Source organism: Aphelocoma coerulescens, chromosome 14, assembly GCF_041296385.1.
Source record: "Aphelocoma coerulescens isolate FSJ_1873_10779 chromosome 14, UR_Acoe_1.0, whole genome shotgun sequence".
NCBI classification, from domain to species: Eukaryota; Metazoa; Chordata; class Aves; order Passeriformes; family Corvidae; genus Aphelocoma; species Aphelocoma coerulescens.
The window spans coordinates 11651553-11666274 of NC_091028.1; the positions used below are offsets into that span (position 1 = coordinate 11651553).

Here is a 14722-nt window from a genome sequence, read left to right on the forward strand (position 1 = left end):
CAGATTACTTGATTCAGTCAAGCCACTGCTTGTGCTGTTCAGGGCAGGGCGGGAAGCCAATCTGTTTTCTCTGGTATTGTTTAGGCTACAAATACTGTGGCAGATTTCCCATCCACTCCCATGTTTATGTCCGTGCTCCAACCCTAGTCACAAAAACATGTGTGGGGGAAACACGTCCTGAGAAGAGTAAGGGCTGGAAGCTGGAGGATGGTACACTTTGGAGCCAAATGGGCTCAAAAAAGCACTTCTGCACCTTATGGCAATTTTGCAAGATAATGTCTCGTTCATGAAATGCTGTGACGGGAGGATTTTCATCTTCAAAATGGGTACAGTGATACCTCTGGGTTATTACAAGCTCCCAGCTGCAAAGGGCTGCCTGTATTTATACAACACTGCATTATTTATAATATCCTTTTCAGGAGCAGGAGAATATGAGTTCTTTCCTTCACCGTTTGACTATTTTTTTTTCTTCCTTTCTCCCACTTGGAAAACATTGATTTCTTGCCCTCATTTCTCCCACCAGAGCTGTAGCTGACCTGACTGTGTTTAGTTTACTTCTCTAGACCAGGTGCTCAGTGGGTGAAAAGCACAACCAACCCTCCTGGAGTAACAGAGCTGCCCTGATTTCCCCCAGCTGGGATCTGGTTCTGCCTCCCCAACATCTGCACATTTGTGGCAACTGATTAATGGCTCCTACAACACTACTGGGGAAGGGACAAAGGCATAAAAGTGTTGGCCCCATGGGTTTTTGTTTCTGAGTGGGTTTTGACTCCCCTGTACTAAGGATCTGAGGAAGTTTACTGCTACAAAATAATAAAATATTTAAGACTGATCAAATTTTGTGTGGAAACTCTTTGAGAGTGTCAGCTTCGCTGAGAAGCAGCAGGGGTTGTAAGATTTTACAGTCCAGAGCAAACAGTGAGGAATTTCAGTCCATGTTACATTCTCACTGTCCTGAGCTATTAACCCGTGAGCACACTGGCAAGGCACCCAGAAACTTCTGCAACAGAAGAGTCTGGAAAAATACTCTTTTTCCCTTCCACAGAACAAATGTACCAAGGACACAGGTATTTCAAAAAGGGTTCTTTTAATCAGAAGCAAGTTTGCAAAAGAAGAAGTAACTTTCTCGTATAAAATAGTGGAGTGGTGAAGGTGAGGCTAACAAGAGGTGTGGAACAAAAATCCAGGGCAAATCTCCAAGGAGACACTGAATTAAAAGCAATGATCCGATAACCGGAGTACACTGAAGGGTAACTCAGACACAGCTGTGCGAGGTGGTCCTACCCCTAAGCTGACAGCAGATACCAAATCAGAGGACAGACTCCAGCCCAAGAGAGGCAAAGTGACCAGCTACAAACTCACCAGAATAAGGGGTTCTTGCACCTTTCTGCTACCTGAGAGCTCCCACTGTACTGTGACAGGCCCCAGCACGGCCCAGGGGCGTAATGACATCAAAGGGGGAGCCCTGGTGGCATTTCCCACCTGCAGAAGGCCACCATTCTGTGGCAACAGAAATTCCCAAATCTAGAGAGTTGGACACAAATGGGAAAACACCTTGATATAAAGCTCTGTAACCCCACTCTCTGTATCCAGTGATTCAAGCCCCAAGAAAGTGCACAGTGATCAAACAGCACTGAAATAATGAATTTCCTGTCAAGTCTTGAGGCCCCAAGGCCATTTAAAGTGGGCAAGTGGCAGCTTTGAGAAGATAAAATTCTGAGTCAAAGCCTGAATCTCGAGTGCTAAAGATACTTCACTCCTTGTTCAAACATATCTCACCTGTCCCAGGTGTCACGTGTGTGCTTATCCATTGTGGCTCTCTGCTTTCGGGCTCAGCAAGCTCTACACCTGCACAAAGTACAAGGCAGCTTTCTTTGTCTGGGAGGCTGGGGGAGGACAAAAGGAGCACAGAAATACAAAGAACAGAAGAGACTGAAAGTGTCCAAGGCCAGGTTGGATGGGGCTTGCAGCAACCTGGTCTAGTGGAAGGTGTCCCTGCCCGTAGCAGGGGGTTCAAACAAGGTGATCTTTAAGTTCTCTTCCAACCCAAACCATTCTGGGATTCTGTGACTTGTCAGGTAGAGCCATTTCAGGCCCATCATGTTCAGTCTTGGGGTGAACGTCCTCCTAATTCAAGGCTGGCTTTCCCTAAGGAGGTTTCAATGGGTTTTGTACAACCACATCACCACATGTGTGGCTTTGAACATCACACCAACAAACTTTCCCCACCTCTGGTAACCTTGTAGCCTCTAGGAACACCTTGATAATGTGTGGATTCCACACGTGCTGGCAACAACCTATAAAAAACTAGCTAAGGAATGTGACTGAACTAGCAGGAACCCCAGACTGAGTAAAGATGTCTGCAGTACAACCTGCCCATGTCCCAGCAGCTCTGTGGTTCTTCCTCTCCAAACATCACCCCTCATTGCGTGTGCCCTTCTGGCGGCTACAGATACAGGAGATCAGTAAAAACAGGAGGTCTTGGCATCATGGTCAGTCTTACACATCACAGGCTTCTAGACTTCAAGATTTCTAATGCCTCTGCCAGAGGTTATCTTTCTTATGTGGCGGTTTGCTTTCTTTTAAAGTTTCCAATAAATTCCTTTCCTAAAAGGATTTTTCTTCAACAAGTTGCCCTGTTTATCTGAAAGCAGTGAGTGGGAGAAGACACCAGTGCTCTGTATGTATAAAGATACCTCTTCTCCTCCCCTTTTGGAAAGCAGATTTGATAATCTTTGGATGACCCAATGGATTTCTTGAGGGAAGCAATGGCAAGGATAATAAATGCATCCCCATGTGTCACACCATGTCAAGATATTTAGTCTAAACAATTGCTACAGCAGCTTCTGGCAGAGACCTTGGTATAAGGAGGAAAAATGAGATCTTGGCCCATCTGCAAAACATCACTGGCTTTAACACTCAAAATGAAGAGGGAGAAAAAAAAATCCTTTTGGGTAATAGATTAGTTTCTTTTATGTGTGTTTTTCTTTCTTCTCTCCAGTCATGCCAACTGCTCCCAAAAGTAGGATCGCTGGCCAAAGTGTGATTCCTTTAGTAAATGCTGATGAAACCCTTTGTGCTTGCACCTCTCCCTGCCCTCCCCATATCATTCCTCATGAGTGACTCCCAGGGTAGGGAGTAGGAGACTGTCACTGATGAAAGCAAGGGAGTGCCCCCTCCTGTCCCTTGTCACCACTGCCATTTGTACCTGCACAGCACTGGCCCTGCCCAAACATCAGAGCATTAAAAGGTGGGAATAGAAAATATTCCACCCAAGGGTGTGGGCCATGGTGGGGACACACCACATGTGACATGGATTTTGGGGGGATAAAATGCTCCACTCGCAGTGGGTTGGACACAGCACAGCTCTTTTTGTGTGTGCACTTTTTCGTGTGATTTATGACAGGGACAACCTGAGGTTTGGTGCTGGGAGCATCGCTGACAGTGGTGGCCGGTGTCACCTCAGCCCTGGCAGGGGGTGAAGACTTGGGCACTTTTACCTGCAGGAGACTGGATATTGTTATGGCTATTGCATGAAAAACAAGCTCCTATTAAACCATTCCCTGAAATTTCTCCCTTGGTCATTTCATGATGCTGCTTTTATTTTTCAGTAACAGTCACCAAGAGACCTGAGAAACAGGGGAAGGGAAATAAATAAATAAAAATAAAATATCCTAAGAAGGCATTTTAAACGTAAGCCTTCATTTTTCAAGACTATTCTAAACAGGAAGATGGAAATGGAAGTGGATTCAATGGGTGAAGTTACTGTAACATGACAAGTAATGTTTAAAAGTTGTATTTCAAGGCTGCAATTCCCAAAGATTGCAGCAATGAAATGGAGCTTTCTTCCTAACTGATGGAGTATTTCCTTCCAGATAAAACAATTTCCCTGATACGTGAAGTAAATAAAACCTACCTATTAACCATATTTTACAAGTTGAGTATGTTAGCAGGAAGGTGGACGCATCACACATGGAGCTACACAGGATCCTGCACAGCAGAAAACACATCTTGTGCTCAGCTGAGGGCTGAGCAGGGCACTGTAACTCCTCACTCTGCAACTGCCCATTGAAAATAAACCCATGTGTCAGAAAAGCCAACTCCTGAACACAACATAACCAAGAGTGACAACGGTGTGGACGAGAATGGAACAGAAATACCTTTGTTGGGATCAACAGGTCCTAAAGGAATCACACCTAACCTGTTATTTTGGCAGCAGTCAGAAGAAAAGAGCCACACAGCCAACTCAGCAGGTCCTCAGCAAGCTCAGGCTTTTTAGTTGCAGCTGGTTCTGAGAAAAAAAGAACAGTCTCTCCTTGCTTTGTATAGATTGTGCTGCTCCCCATGTTGTTCTTCAGTGGAGCCAGTGGCCACAAAGTCCATTTTCTTTATTCCCCATGGTTTTCTTGGGGTTGTTTTTGCTCACTGTGGTATCAGATCAGCCCCAGGGAGTAACTGCACCTCACACCAATCGAGATCTGGCAATATTCAGGAGATATGGAGTTACTCACACTATGCTTTCCTTTGGAGCAGAGTTTTCAGTGTTCTGTCTACTTCCTACTAATTTACATCCCTAAAGTCCTAAGTGGTCCTTGAAGGGCTCCTCCTGCAGCACTACCTCTTACACCTCTTGGGTAAGTGTCATTAAAATTCCAAGAGCAATTGCATTGCTATGTCAAATGTATAAAAACAATGTGTTTAAAATATGTAATCTGATGCAGGAAATGACAAAGGAAAAGGAAAACAAATCAGAAAGTCACGTAGATAATTTTGTCTTAGAAACAAAAAACTCATACTGAAAACAAATTTTGGCAGTTCAGTAATTAAAGCAAAGTCCATATGGCTTAAGAGAACAGTCAAAGTGCACAGAAGGCAGTGGGTTTTTTGTTTGCTTTGCATTCCTCTTCACAGCACACTCCAAGTCATCCTCTTTGGAGCCCCTTCTCCATCCCACACACATCCTACCCAGGTGCAGAGAGGGGGATGACTCACAGCATTCTGGCTCAGCCGTGTCTTTGTGTGTCCCTCGACATCTAATGAGCTGTAGATCATTATCCCAAACTCAAAAGCCCTTAAACACACCCACTGGAGTTTTTGGTTTTGAACTTTTTCTTCCTGGAACCTTTGGAGAGGAACAGCAATCCAGTGCCAAAGCTATGTAGAGTCTGCATGCACCAAGAGCAGCAGCGCTCAGAGGCAGTGCCCAAGAGTAAAAGCAGTTCTGAGATCATCTGCCCTGTCCAAGAGGCACTGAAAGGTGGCAGCAAGGCTGAGCTGGCCCTTGGACCTCGGCTGTTTTGGTGAGGTGCCACCAGGACACTCCTAACAAGGCCCCTTGGGCAGGCTGGTTTCAACAACCTGCTCTGAAGACACCACCTCCCCCTGCCACAGATGCCCCACATCCCTTGAGAGGACAGGGACAGTTTTCTGTAGTAACAATGCCCACATGAGCCTTGACAGGACATTAGCAAGCACCAATTTTCCTGGCTTATCCACCTGGAAGGAAATGCCAGATCCTGGCATGGCAAGGACTCTCCCACTTCCAAAATCACCTTTTAAACTCATGATAAAAAGCCTGGTGACCCAGGACTGTTGCTATGTCCAAGGGCTGGACTTGGATTCTTTCAACGCCTGACAACTTCCTTGTGAGTAAACAACTTGCTGCTAAACATGACAGACTATCAGAAAAAGGATAGAAAAGAAGAAAACAAAAAGTGAGCTGTACAAAAGGATGGAAAATAAACTAAAAACCTCCTCTTTTCCTTCCAAAGGCTGTAGTTTCAAGTGCACAAAGCAGGCTGTAAACGTGCACAAGGTAATTCACAATCCCAATGCCTGAAAAACCTGGTTAGCTTTATTTGGAGACACTTTTTTCTTCTCCCAGATATGAAGCTGAAGAATCAATAAAAGGCACCTGTGGACACCAAAACTCACCCAGTCTGTGTGGTGTGTTTTTGTAGTAAAAAAATAAAATCAAACAAACCCTGCCACTGTGTACTTTTTTACAGACCAGCAAGCAGAACTGCAGAGTCTGGGTGAGAAAGGATGCTCAACTTCTGTTGGCAGGGCATGGTAACTCTGATGATCAAAACCCTCATCAATTAGTAAACTCTCTAGGTTGTCACTACAATTTTAATTGAAAAATTCCTCTGGCTTTCTGGGTTGTGTCCTTTGACTTTTAAAAAATGACTGATTCAAACAGTACACGCAGTCCACAAGAAGCATTAGAGCCACACCAGAAATAAACTGACCTGACATCTGAATTCTTCCCACTTGCTTCACCCACCACTGCCTACAGGACTCTTTTGAGCCATGTCCTCTTCCAAAGGCCCTGGAGTTGGAATATTTAAAGAATGCAGCAGGTCCCATTTGAAGAAGAAAGAAAAGCAGGTCAGTAATTCCATGTAAATACACCAGCAGTGAGCTTAGAGCAGACACAGTGACACGTCTGAACCTACGTTGATCAGCCAGTGCTCCTAATGTGTGGAGTGGTGAGGAGAGAGGAGGTGTCTGCTTTTCACCTAAAAATGTGTCCCTTATCTGTTTTTCTACTTGACCTTGATGACAGAGAAAAATTAAAAAGAAAAAAAAGAAAAAAAAAAAAAGAGTAGAGGAAAAGGCAGAAAAAGGAGCCTGGGAGGTTTTATGTTTTCTCTTCACATCACAAAGTCACTCATTGCATCTAGGGAATTCACCTGCTTGTTTGGGAGCGGTGGGACAGAAGGAGGGGAGAGAAAGAAAGAGGGAAGGAGAGGGGCATGGGAGCTGCTTCCTGAAGCAGTGTTACAAAAAGCGGTTAAAAAACCCCTACTATTCACAAGTGGTTAAAATCATCACTGTTCAGAATTCCTTTTTTTTCTTTTTTTTTTCTTAAACAAAGGTTCAGCTAGTTCAGCTCCGTGTTTTTATAGAGTTGATTGTCTTCATAAAGGAAAAAAAAAAAAAAAAACAAAACCACCAAACCAAAACACCAACCCAGCCTCAGGTGTGTTCCCATCCGTTTCTACCCTGATCGAGAGGTCCCCCACAGTTCAGCGCCCCGGCCACGCACACGCGGTCACTGCGACTGTCCCGCCGTGTCCCCAGCCCCGCCTCAGACAAAGGAGGAGAATCCTGTCACTGGAGTCCGGGAGCCGGGCGCGGGCTGTCCCGTTGGGGTGTACACCCCTCCTGAGCTCTGTGTCGTGATGACAGTCTGGAAATAGGGTTCTGTCTCGCTGGCCGTGCACTCCTCGTATCTGTAGGACGCCGGGTGTTGCTTCACCCCTTTCTGCTGCCGCTTCCACGAGTTGTAGTAGGTGGGGTCGCTCATGTAATGGTTCACAAAGGAGTGCTTGGGCAACTCGTCCTCGTAGTCTGAGTCAGTGACCTGGGGCAGCAGGAAAAATACAATTAAATAATCGGTCATTAGCATCGATGATTTTTTTAGCCTGCGCTGCTCGAAAAGAAATGAGAGGCAAGTTTAGCATCACCAGCTGACTAAAGCTGTAACGTTAAGGTGAGAGGGATGGCAGTCCAAGTGTGGTACAAGCAGGGCTGTGGATAAGCACTGTGCTCTGCTTTAGCCTGACTTAGCTGCTAGAGAGTCCCCTGATGATAAGTGACAGAAATCCCTTCTAATTCCCTGCAGAACGGTGCAGAGGCAGCCAGGAGCTCCTGCTTGGGCACAAGATGCAGGGAAGTGTAGAGATGTCACAGCGAAACCAACGGCTTTCAATCACAATCAGAAATATTGCGATTACAACTGAGCATCTCTCTTCCGATGCAAGGACAGCAGGAATGTCTTCCACACAAGCACTCTGGTTAGACAGGCTGATGTTTGGGATGGCCAGCCCAGGCCACTTGCACAGGACACTGGGTGTGGCTTGCAAGCCCTGTTAAATATTGAAAATTAGTTATATAACTGGAAGGGAGTTCAGTAAAATCAGACTTTTTTACAAGCAAATAACTCCATCTGCATGTTCCAGCTGATTACTGGTGGTACAAGGTACACAACCAGCAGTGACAGAAGAAAGAGAATGCAAAATCTGGGAAAGAAGAGCTGTCAGGCAGGAGGGGCTGCTTTCTTGGGATAAGTCAGACTCAGCTCTGTGCTCAGAGAGAATCCTACCCCTGAAACATTTATGCACGGTGTCTGGATAGCTTCAAAGCTCCCATCAATATCGAGCGGGAACTCTATTGAGATGTAACCAGATAAGCTCCGTGCATCTGCCCCTCCTCTGAAGTGCTGCTGCCGGGATGCAGCTGGAGGAATCACAGAGGGCTTGTACATCTCTGCCGAGCGCAGACACCACAGCAAAGCCTCGGCCATGGAATCTCAGCGCACATTTTCCTTCTGTTCCCACTAATGTTCCCACCAGTCACAGCCCCATCCCATCCAGCATGCAAACATTTACCCAGGCATTTCCAGATCTCACACCTTCCCTCAAAATCTCCGGTTAGACCATGCAAAAGCTTTTACTCCTTTCCGTCCCCCCCCCAATAATCTGCACAGCCAATTCTAAAGGCAATTAAATATCAAAGTAGGAGCTGCCTACGACACACAAGAGAGACAGGTAAGTGCAGCTTGTCACTGTTCGTTGCTGCAATTAGTTTCAAAAGGTTGGTGTGGTTCTGATCTATGACACCACCCAGCAAACACACATCCTTCTTGATCCTGCCTGCCACAAAACTTGTCTCTCCTCCTCTACAGCTCCTTTTTAATGGTCTCTGAAGAACAATCCTCAAATGCCTTGTGAACCATCGTTTGAAAAGGGCACAGCATCCATCATCCCACTTCTTTGCTTAGGTAGCTGCTTCAATACCATTCCGTGCCCATTTTCCAGCACAGAGGGTGATGGACGGAGCTGAGAAATTTTTCCCAGGGCTTTCCAAAAGTGAGCAAAGCAGCTCTTTACAACTTTGCAAAACTCCCCTTCCACTATCAACCCAGGTTTTGGCTCTTTAGGAATTATGCACTGTTTGATTTTTAAGAATGAAAAGCTTCAGGTGCCTTGACAAGTAATTACTAATACAACAAAGCCCTACCAGCATTTAATAATTATTCCAGAAGGAACACAGCAAGCCTGTCTCCTAGAAAAACACTCCTTTGCACCAGCTGCCAGGCTTGGGAAGCCAACACCTGAATCCCTCCAAAGACCTTCCTGAACAGGTGGTTTTTGCAGCTTTCCTGGAATACCCCCAGATTTGGACCATTTCACAGCCAGTGGGTGCAGAGAGCAGCTCCAGAGTCTTGGCACTGCTGCCAGGAACATCCTGCCAGCGCTGCCCTGTCTTTTTTTGCAAGGGGCTCCAACAGAACTGCCATGGATGGCTGCAGATGTGGCAGCATGGCAGGGCCTGGCAGCAGGAGCTCAGCGAGGCTGGGCCTTGGCTGCAGACACAGCCAACTTCACCAAAAGATCCCCAGACTCTGGTTCCCTCTGTACTCAGCAGAAAACAAGTTACTGCACTCTGTATCAGTCTCCAAACATTATGCTGCATGTCCATAGTTTAATTTTTAGGTAAATGCCTGGGAAGCTGAGGGATGATGTGGAAGAAAAGTCTCTGCATCCTGAGCATCCAGGTTATGGATCACTCACCAGAAGCAGCACCTAGAGGTGTGAACTCCTCCAGCTACCATGGATGTGCTCTCTCCGCCAAAGGCATGAGGCACTGCCCTCCCCAATCCACCATCACTTTTACTGACTCGGACACACTCAGCCACCTCCCAAGGAAACAGAGCCCTGCAGAAGAGGAATCACAGCAGAGCTGAGGTGGCATAAGCATGAGGAAAAAATTCTAGTGGCTCTTTATGAGTATTCCTGATGTCCCCACAGACACAGAGGATCATAAAGCCAACTGAAAGGCTGGAAGCCCTAAGGAGAAATGCAAAGAAGCTGTATCCAGAAGAATGTGACATGACTTTATAGGTGTAATAGTACTGATGCAGCCACTTAAGCTCTGTCCATCACCAGCAAAAAAACACTCACTCACAAAAATTTCTGTTCCTAAACCAAGTTCTTTCAAGATTGCCAGAAGTCAACATAATTAAGAGGAAAAATCCCAGGAACACTTTAACAAGTGTTAAACGATTTGAAATACGGTGACACTCAGACTTGCCGTGAACTGAAAGAGGAAAGGTAAAACAATACCACTTGCTGATAATTTGTCCTCTAATTAGTCCATTATACCAACCGAAAGGGAACACTAATTTAGTGTAAATAAGACCAGTGTCTTTCAGAAGGAACTGTCATGAAACATATATAGCTGCAGTAACTTCAACCTTCCACCATCATTAGGACTGGTGCAGGAAAGGATAACCTGCTTGTTAGTGTTGATACAACATGTTTTTTCTGTTTCTTTCAGAAAGGGCAGGAACTGACTATTTTGTCCATGTTTCTGAAGTTATCTCCTAAGGTCTGCTCTCAGCAAGACTCCAATAACCACCCTTAATCAGCAAGGAATTCTCTAAACTGGCATTCCACAGCCCCGATGAAAATCAAGGAGAAGTAAGATAAACCTGTTTAGCATGACAATACAGACAGCTTATACTAGAGGATTACTCTTTAGTGGTTTTTAAACTATTGAGTAAATAGAAATGCTGCAGGGCTTTTTGCTTTGTTTTCAGTTTTCTCCTTTCCCTGCGACTGCGGCTGTGTTACCTTGGAAACCTCCATAGGCTGGAGCGTGATTGGGTGTGTGGTGACATTACAGACTGTCAACCAAAGGTGCATGGATGCCTACGAAACAACAAATACAGAAAATGAGAGGCTATTTAGGTATATTTTTGATAGCACAAAATGCACAAGTGCTGCTCAGAGGAAGCTCAGCCACCAGAGCTGGCTGGCTTAGTCAGTGGGAAATTTCATAATATATCTGATAATAGTTCCAGTTATCTTTTCTTTAAGTGACTACAAAAGAAACAACTTTGTAAGATTACTTCTAAAAATGTTGAAGGCAGCAGGATTTTTTTTTTTTGTTGGCCCAAAATGAATGTGCTATAAAAGAAACAAAGTAACCCAGTGTGCAAAATATTTCCCTGGACATGGGGACCCACTCTTACTTTATGTGTCACCTGCAGCTGGTTTCCACATAGTGCCCAACTTGTCAAAATCACGGGACAGCTTTACTGGAAACCAGTTGAACCCTATCTCTGTGAAGTGTTAAGTGGAAATTAATGTCTTCCTACAGAGCTGAGAAAGCCAAAGCCAGTCAGACTGCAGAGAGCAGCGGGAGGACCAGAGCATCCAGCACTGACTGATAACGTGTGCAACCCGTGAGAGTATTTTCACCTGGAAGGAGTTTTTGGGAGACCGCAAGGAGAGAACACACAAACATGCACCAGCCCCCCCTCTGCTCCCTGCTCTTCCTTGGCTGGATGACACTGCAGATACATCATCACATTTCTCTACATGGTGAACACCAAATTTTTTCAGATTATCTGTCCAGAGCCTTGTCCACTTGACTCATTAACTAAAAGCCTACTATTATTATTAATCATTTAGAATTTACACTCATAGCAGTCTCCTGCTCTGTACCTGCCAATTAAACTTCTTTAACCTCATCAACAGTACTTGGCTTTCATGACATGGAGTAAGTTCACCACTTGATTTATGAATATTAAGAGTCCTACTTGATTTCCTCTTTGTTTCTCTGTGGCTCTCCTCTCCAGGAGGGAGCTTGGAGGAACGCTCCCAGGCAGCTGTGTTTTAAGTGCAGTCAGTCAGCCCAAGAGTTCTTCATGTTCAGTAAACCCCAGGAGACTTGAAGCCAGTGAGCTTCCTTCTTTTCCATGTAAAATCTTGACACCTCAGGCAACAGGCGTAAGACTCAGCATTAACACGGTGACAAGTGGATTGAAGGCAAAGGCACAGCTTTTGGCCCTGCCTGCCCTGATGTGCATCACATTAAGTGGAATTTGAGATCCACACACAGATGTATTAGAGGAAAACAGCATCAGGACCCTCTGTTGCAGAGGACCAAACCTGGGTAGAACTCTTCCATGAAAAGATATCTTTAACTCTTCATATAATGCCAAACGTTTCTGCCTGCTAAGACAGACGGAAAATCCGGAACTTTCAGAAAACACAGCCTGTCTATTAAGAGCTCATCTGAGAACAGAAACAAAAAGAAAATAAAAGACAAACAGGAAGAGCTAATAGGTACAGGAACACTTGAAAAGAGAGTGGTCAATCATCTATACCCACCTCTGCCCCAATCCACCCTCACCTCCTGTCTGCACCTGCCAACATAAACAGCATTTTCAGGCTGATCAAAAGGCAGCATCTCCTGCTGCTACCTCTACTGGGAGCATATTAACATTTCATGACTGAAAGCACTCCCCACCACAAAAAAAACCAAAACAAGCATCAAAGACATTATACAGACGGGCTGCATATCCAAGCCCCAAGGAAAAACAGGAGGCATATTTTGTGCACATATTCACATGCACACCCACATTCACAAAAACACCAGAATCTCAACTGAGACCTTCAGGCTCGACAGCAATACACAGTAAATAAACAATATCAATAGCCTGAGAAAAAACCCACCAAAATCACTTCCTTCTCTGCTGTACAAACAGTGCATATAAGAGGCAATAATGACACCCTGCAAGGAGACTTTTGCACATTACCAGGAAATACCACACGGGACATTGAAATTAATGTCAAAAGGTGCCAGTGCTAAATTCACGATCATGCTCAGCAAACTGTTTTAATGACAGGTTTAATGCTGGGCTGTTACAGTGACATGACCAAAGCACTGTGGGTTTAATCTGGAGGGTAATGCTGGAGCATTGCAGAGACAGCAGCTTGAGCTGCACCAAGGAAAGCTGCCTGCATGATGGGTCGGCCACAGGGCAGCACAAAGCAGCAGGCTGTCGGTGGTAATTAGCAGGAGGTGAGAGCTAGGTAGCCAGGAAAAGCAGCTGTAGCTGCAGGTGCAGAAAAGCTACAGATGAAAACTGTCATCTTCTTTCACTACTTGCTGCTTGTGATTTATTCTTGCTGAAAGGGTCAGGTTTGGCGTGGTTTGGCCCACTGCTCGCTTCTTGCACTGTCAGTTCTGATTCGTCAGGATCTCAGCTGACAGCATGTGATTTTAGAGACAGATTTACCTTTCTGGATCTCCTTTGAAGTCTGTCTATTCACCCCTGGCCACTGCTAGACTCTCACAGACAACAAGCGCTTTCTTCCTTCTTACAGGGAATGTGAGACACAAGATGGAGCCCTGCCAAGTGGATCAGGCTGGCATACACCCACCTTCCATGGGGAGCAGCCTAAAGGCAAGGCTGGCGTGTTCACAGAGCTGAATGCTGGGCCCTCACAGCCATGGCCATGTGCTCCCTGGCAAGTTACTCACTCCCCACCCACTCCCTCTGTAACCAAGGCAGTGGCTGTCACCACTCAGACCACTCTTCTGAATCGTGGTGTTTGCTGTAGCTCTGAAACTGCAAACCACATCCCACACTCCAGTCAGTGCAGCAATCCAAAGCACATCTCACCTTTAACCTTGCCCAGACAGTAGCTGGTTATTTTGCAGCATGTATGTGTTTTCCCAAAAGCAGTCCAAGTTTGCAGCCCACAGGCAGAAGGGGGTGTGCAGCCCCTTCCAGAGAGGTCAGCACACACTGTCTGACTGGTTGCACTTATCTTTCTACTGACTCTGGAAAACTGAATATCTGCCAAGGCCAGGTCTGGAATCTGCCCTGGCTGAGTCCTGCTTGTCATTCTTTCCTTTGATATTTTAATTTTAAGACGTGATGCAAACAAAATCCCAGAGACAGACAAACAGTGACCACACAGCATGATGCAGGTATGGGACTGGGACGCCAAAGACTTGCCAGGATTCAGCATGGAAATGAAAATCTGCAGTGTCTGTGGAATGTGAGGCAGAGGGAAATCCTTACCTCTGACTCTGACACTTCCAGGGGCTTCTCATTGAGGCCCAAGCCCTCGGTCAGCACAGCCCCATTGTACTTGTTGCAGATATCCTCATCAGAGTAGTGCAGCCCCCCTGGGCTTGGGCGAGGAGGAGACCTAGGAAATGCAAAGGGTGCATGTTTGGGATGTTGTAATTTCCCCGGAATTAATGAAATCATGCTTAGAAGCCAGAATCACAGCTTGAAGCAGAGACTTGGGTGTTAAAGTCCTCCCTAGATTCTTCAGTCTCTTCCTTTTGCCTATTTAACACTGCTTGAAGCTAGGAAAAAAGCCATTCCAAAAGCAGAGCATTCCCAGCTTTTTACCTGGTTCCATTTTTCTTTGAGAAGGTGCTCTTGATGTTCAGGTGTCTGCTGTTGAGCTCCAGAGCAGTGAAGCCTCCGTTATCCAGGGTGACTGACTCTTCCACGTTGGAGATGGTTTTACCTAGAGCCAGGAAAGGAAAGGCTGACCTGAAACAGAAGCACTTTTCCCCCAAATAGAACTGCAGGAGCTAACTTGTCCTTCTTTCTGTTTTATGATATCGTTATTTGAAATTCTCTTTACCTTTCTTACTGGGAAGTGAGAGCAGAGTGAATGCAAGGAGTGTATCAGGAATGTGAAGGGGCAAAGGAAGTCAAAAGAGCAGAAAGGAGTCATGGATGGATGCATGGATTTCATTCAGAGGTCAGTATCTAAAATAGCACAGATAAACTGTGCTCCAAAAGTGCTGATTCTTGGTTTTTGACTATAAATAGAAACCAGGTAACTAATTTAGGCAGCCACTGAAGATGTCCTAAATCAGGTGCTGTGAATCC

At 45.5% G+C, this 14722-nt stretch overlaps 1 protein-coding gene across 3 annotated transcripts in view; it reads right to left on the minus strand.

Annotated features, from left to right (window-relative positions):
- Positions 1–1070: 1070 nt before the first annotated feature.
- SDK1 (sidekick cell adhesion molecule 1) overlaps positions 1071–14722 on the minus strand; it is a 387842-nt gene continuing 374190 nt past the window's right edge. For all 3 annotated transcript variants that reach the window (XM_069030219.1, XM_069030218.1, XM_069030220.1), the window contains 3 exons: positions 14231–14351; positions 13892–14021; positions 1071–7369 (listed from right to left, as the gene is read on the minus strand). In XM_069030219.1, the coding sequence (XP_068886320.1) occupies positions 7094–7369; positions 13892–14021; positions 14231–14351 (527 nt within the window). In that variant the 3' untranslated portion in view covers positions 1071–7093. The remainder of the gene's footprint in view (positions 7370–13891; positions 14022–14230; positions 14352–14722) is intronic.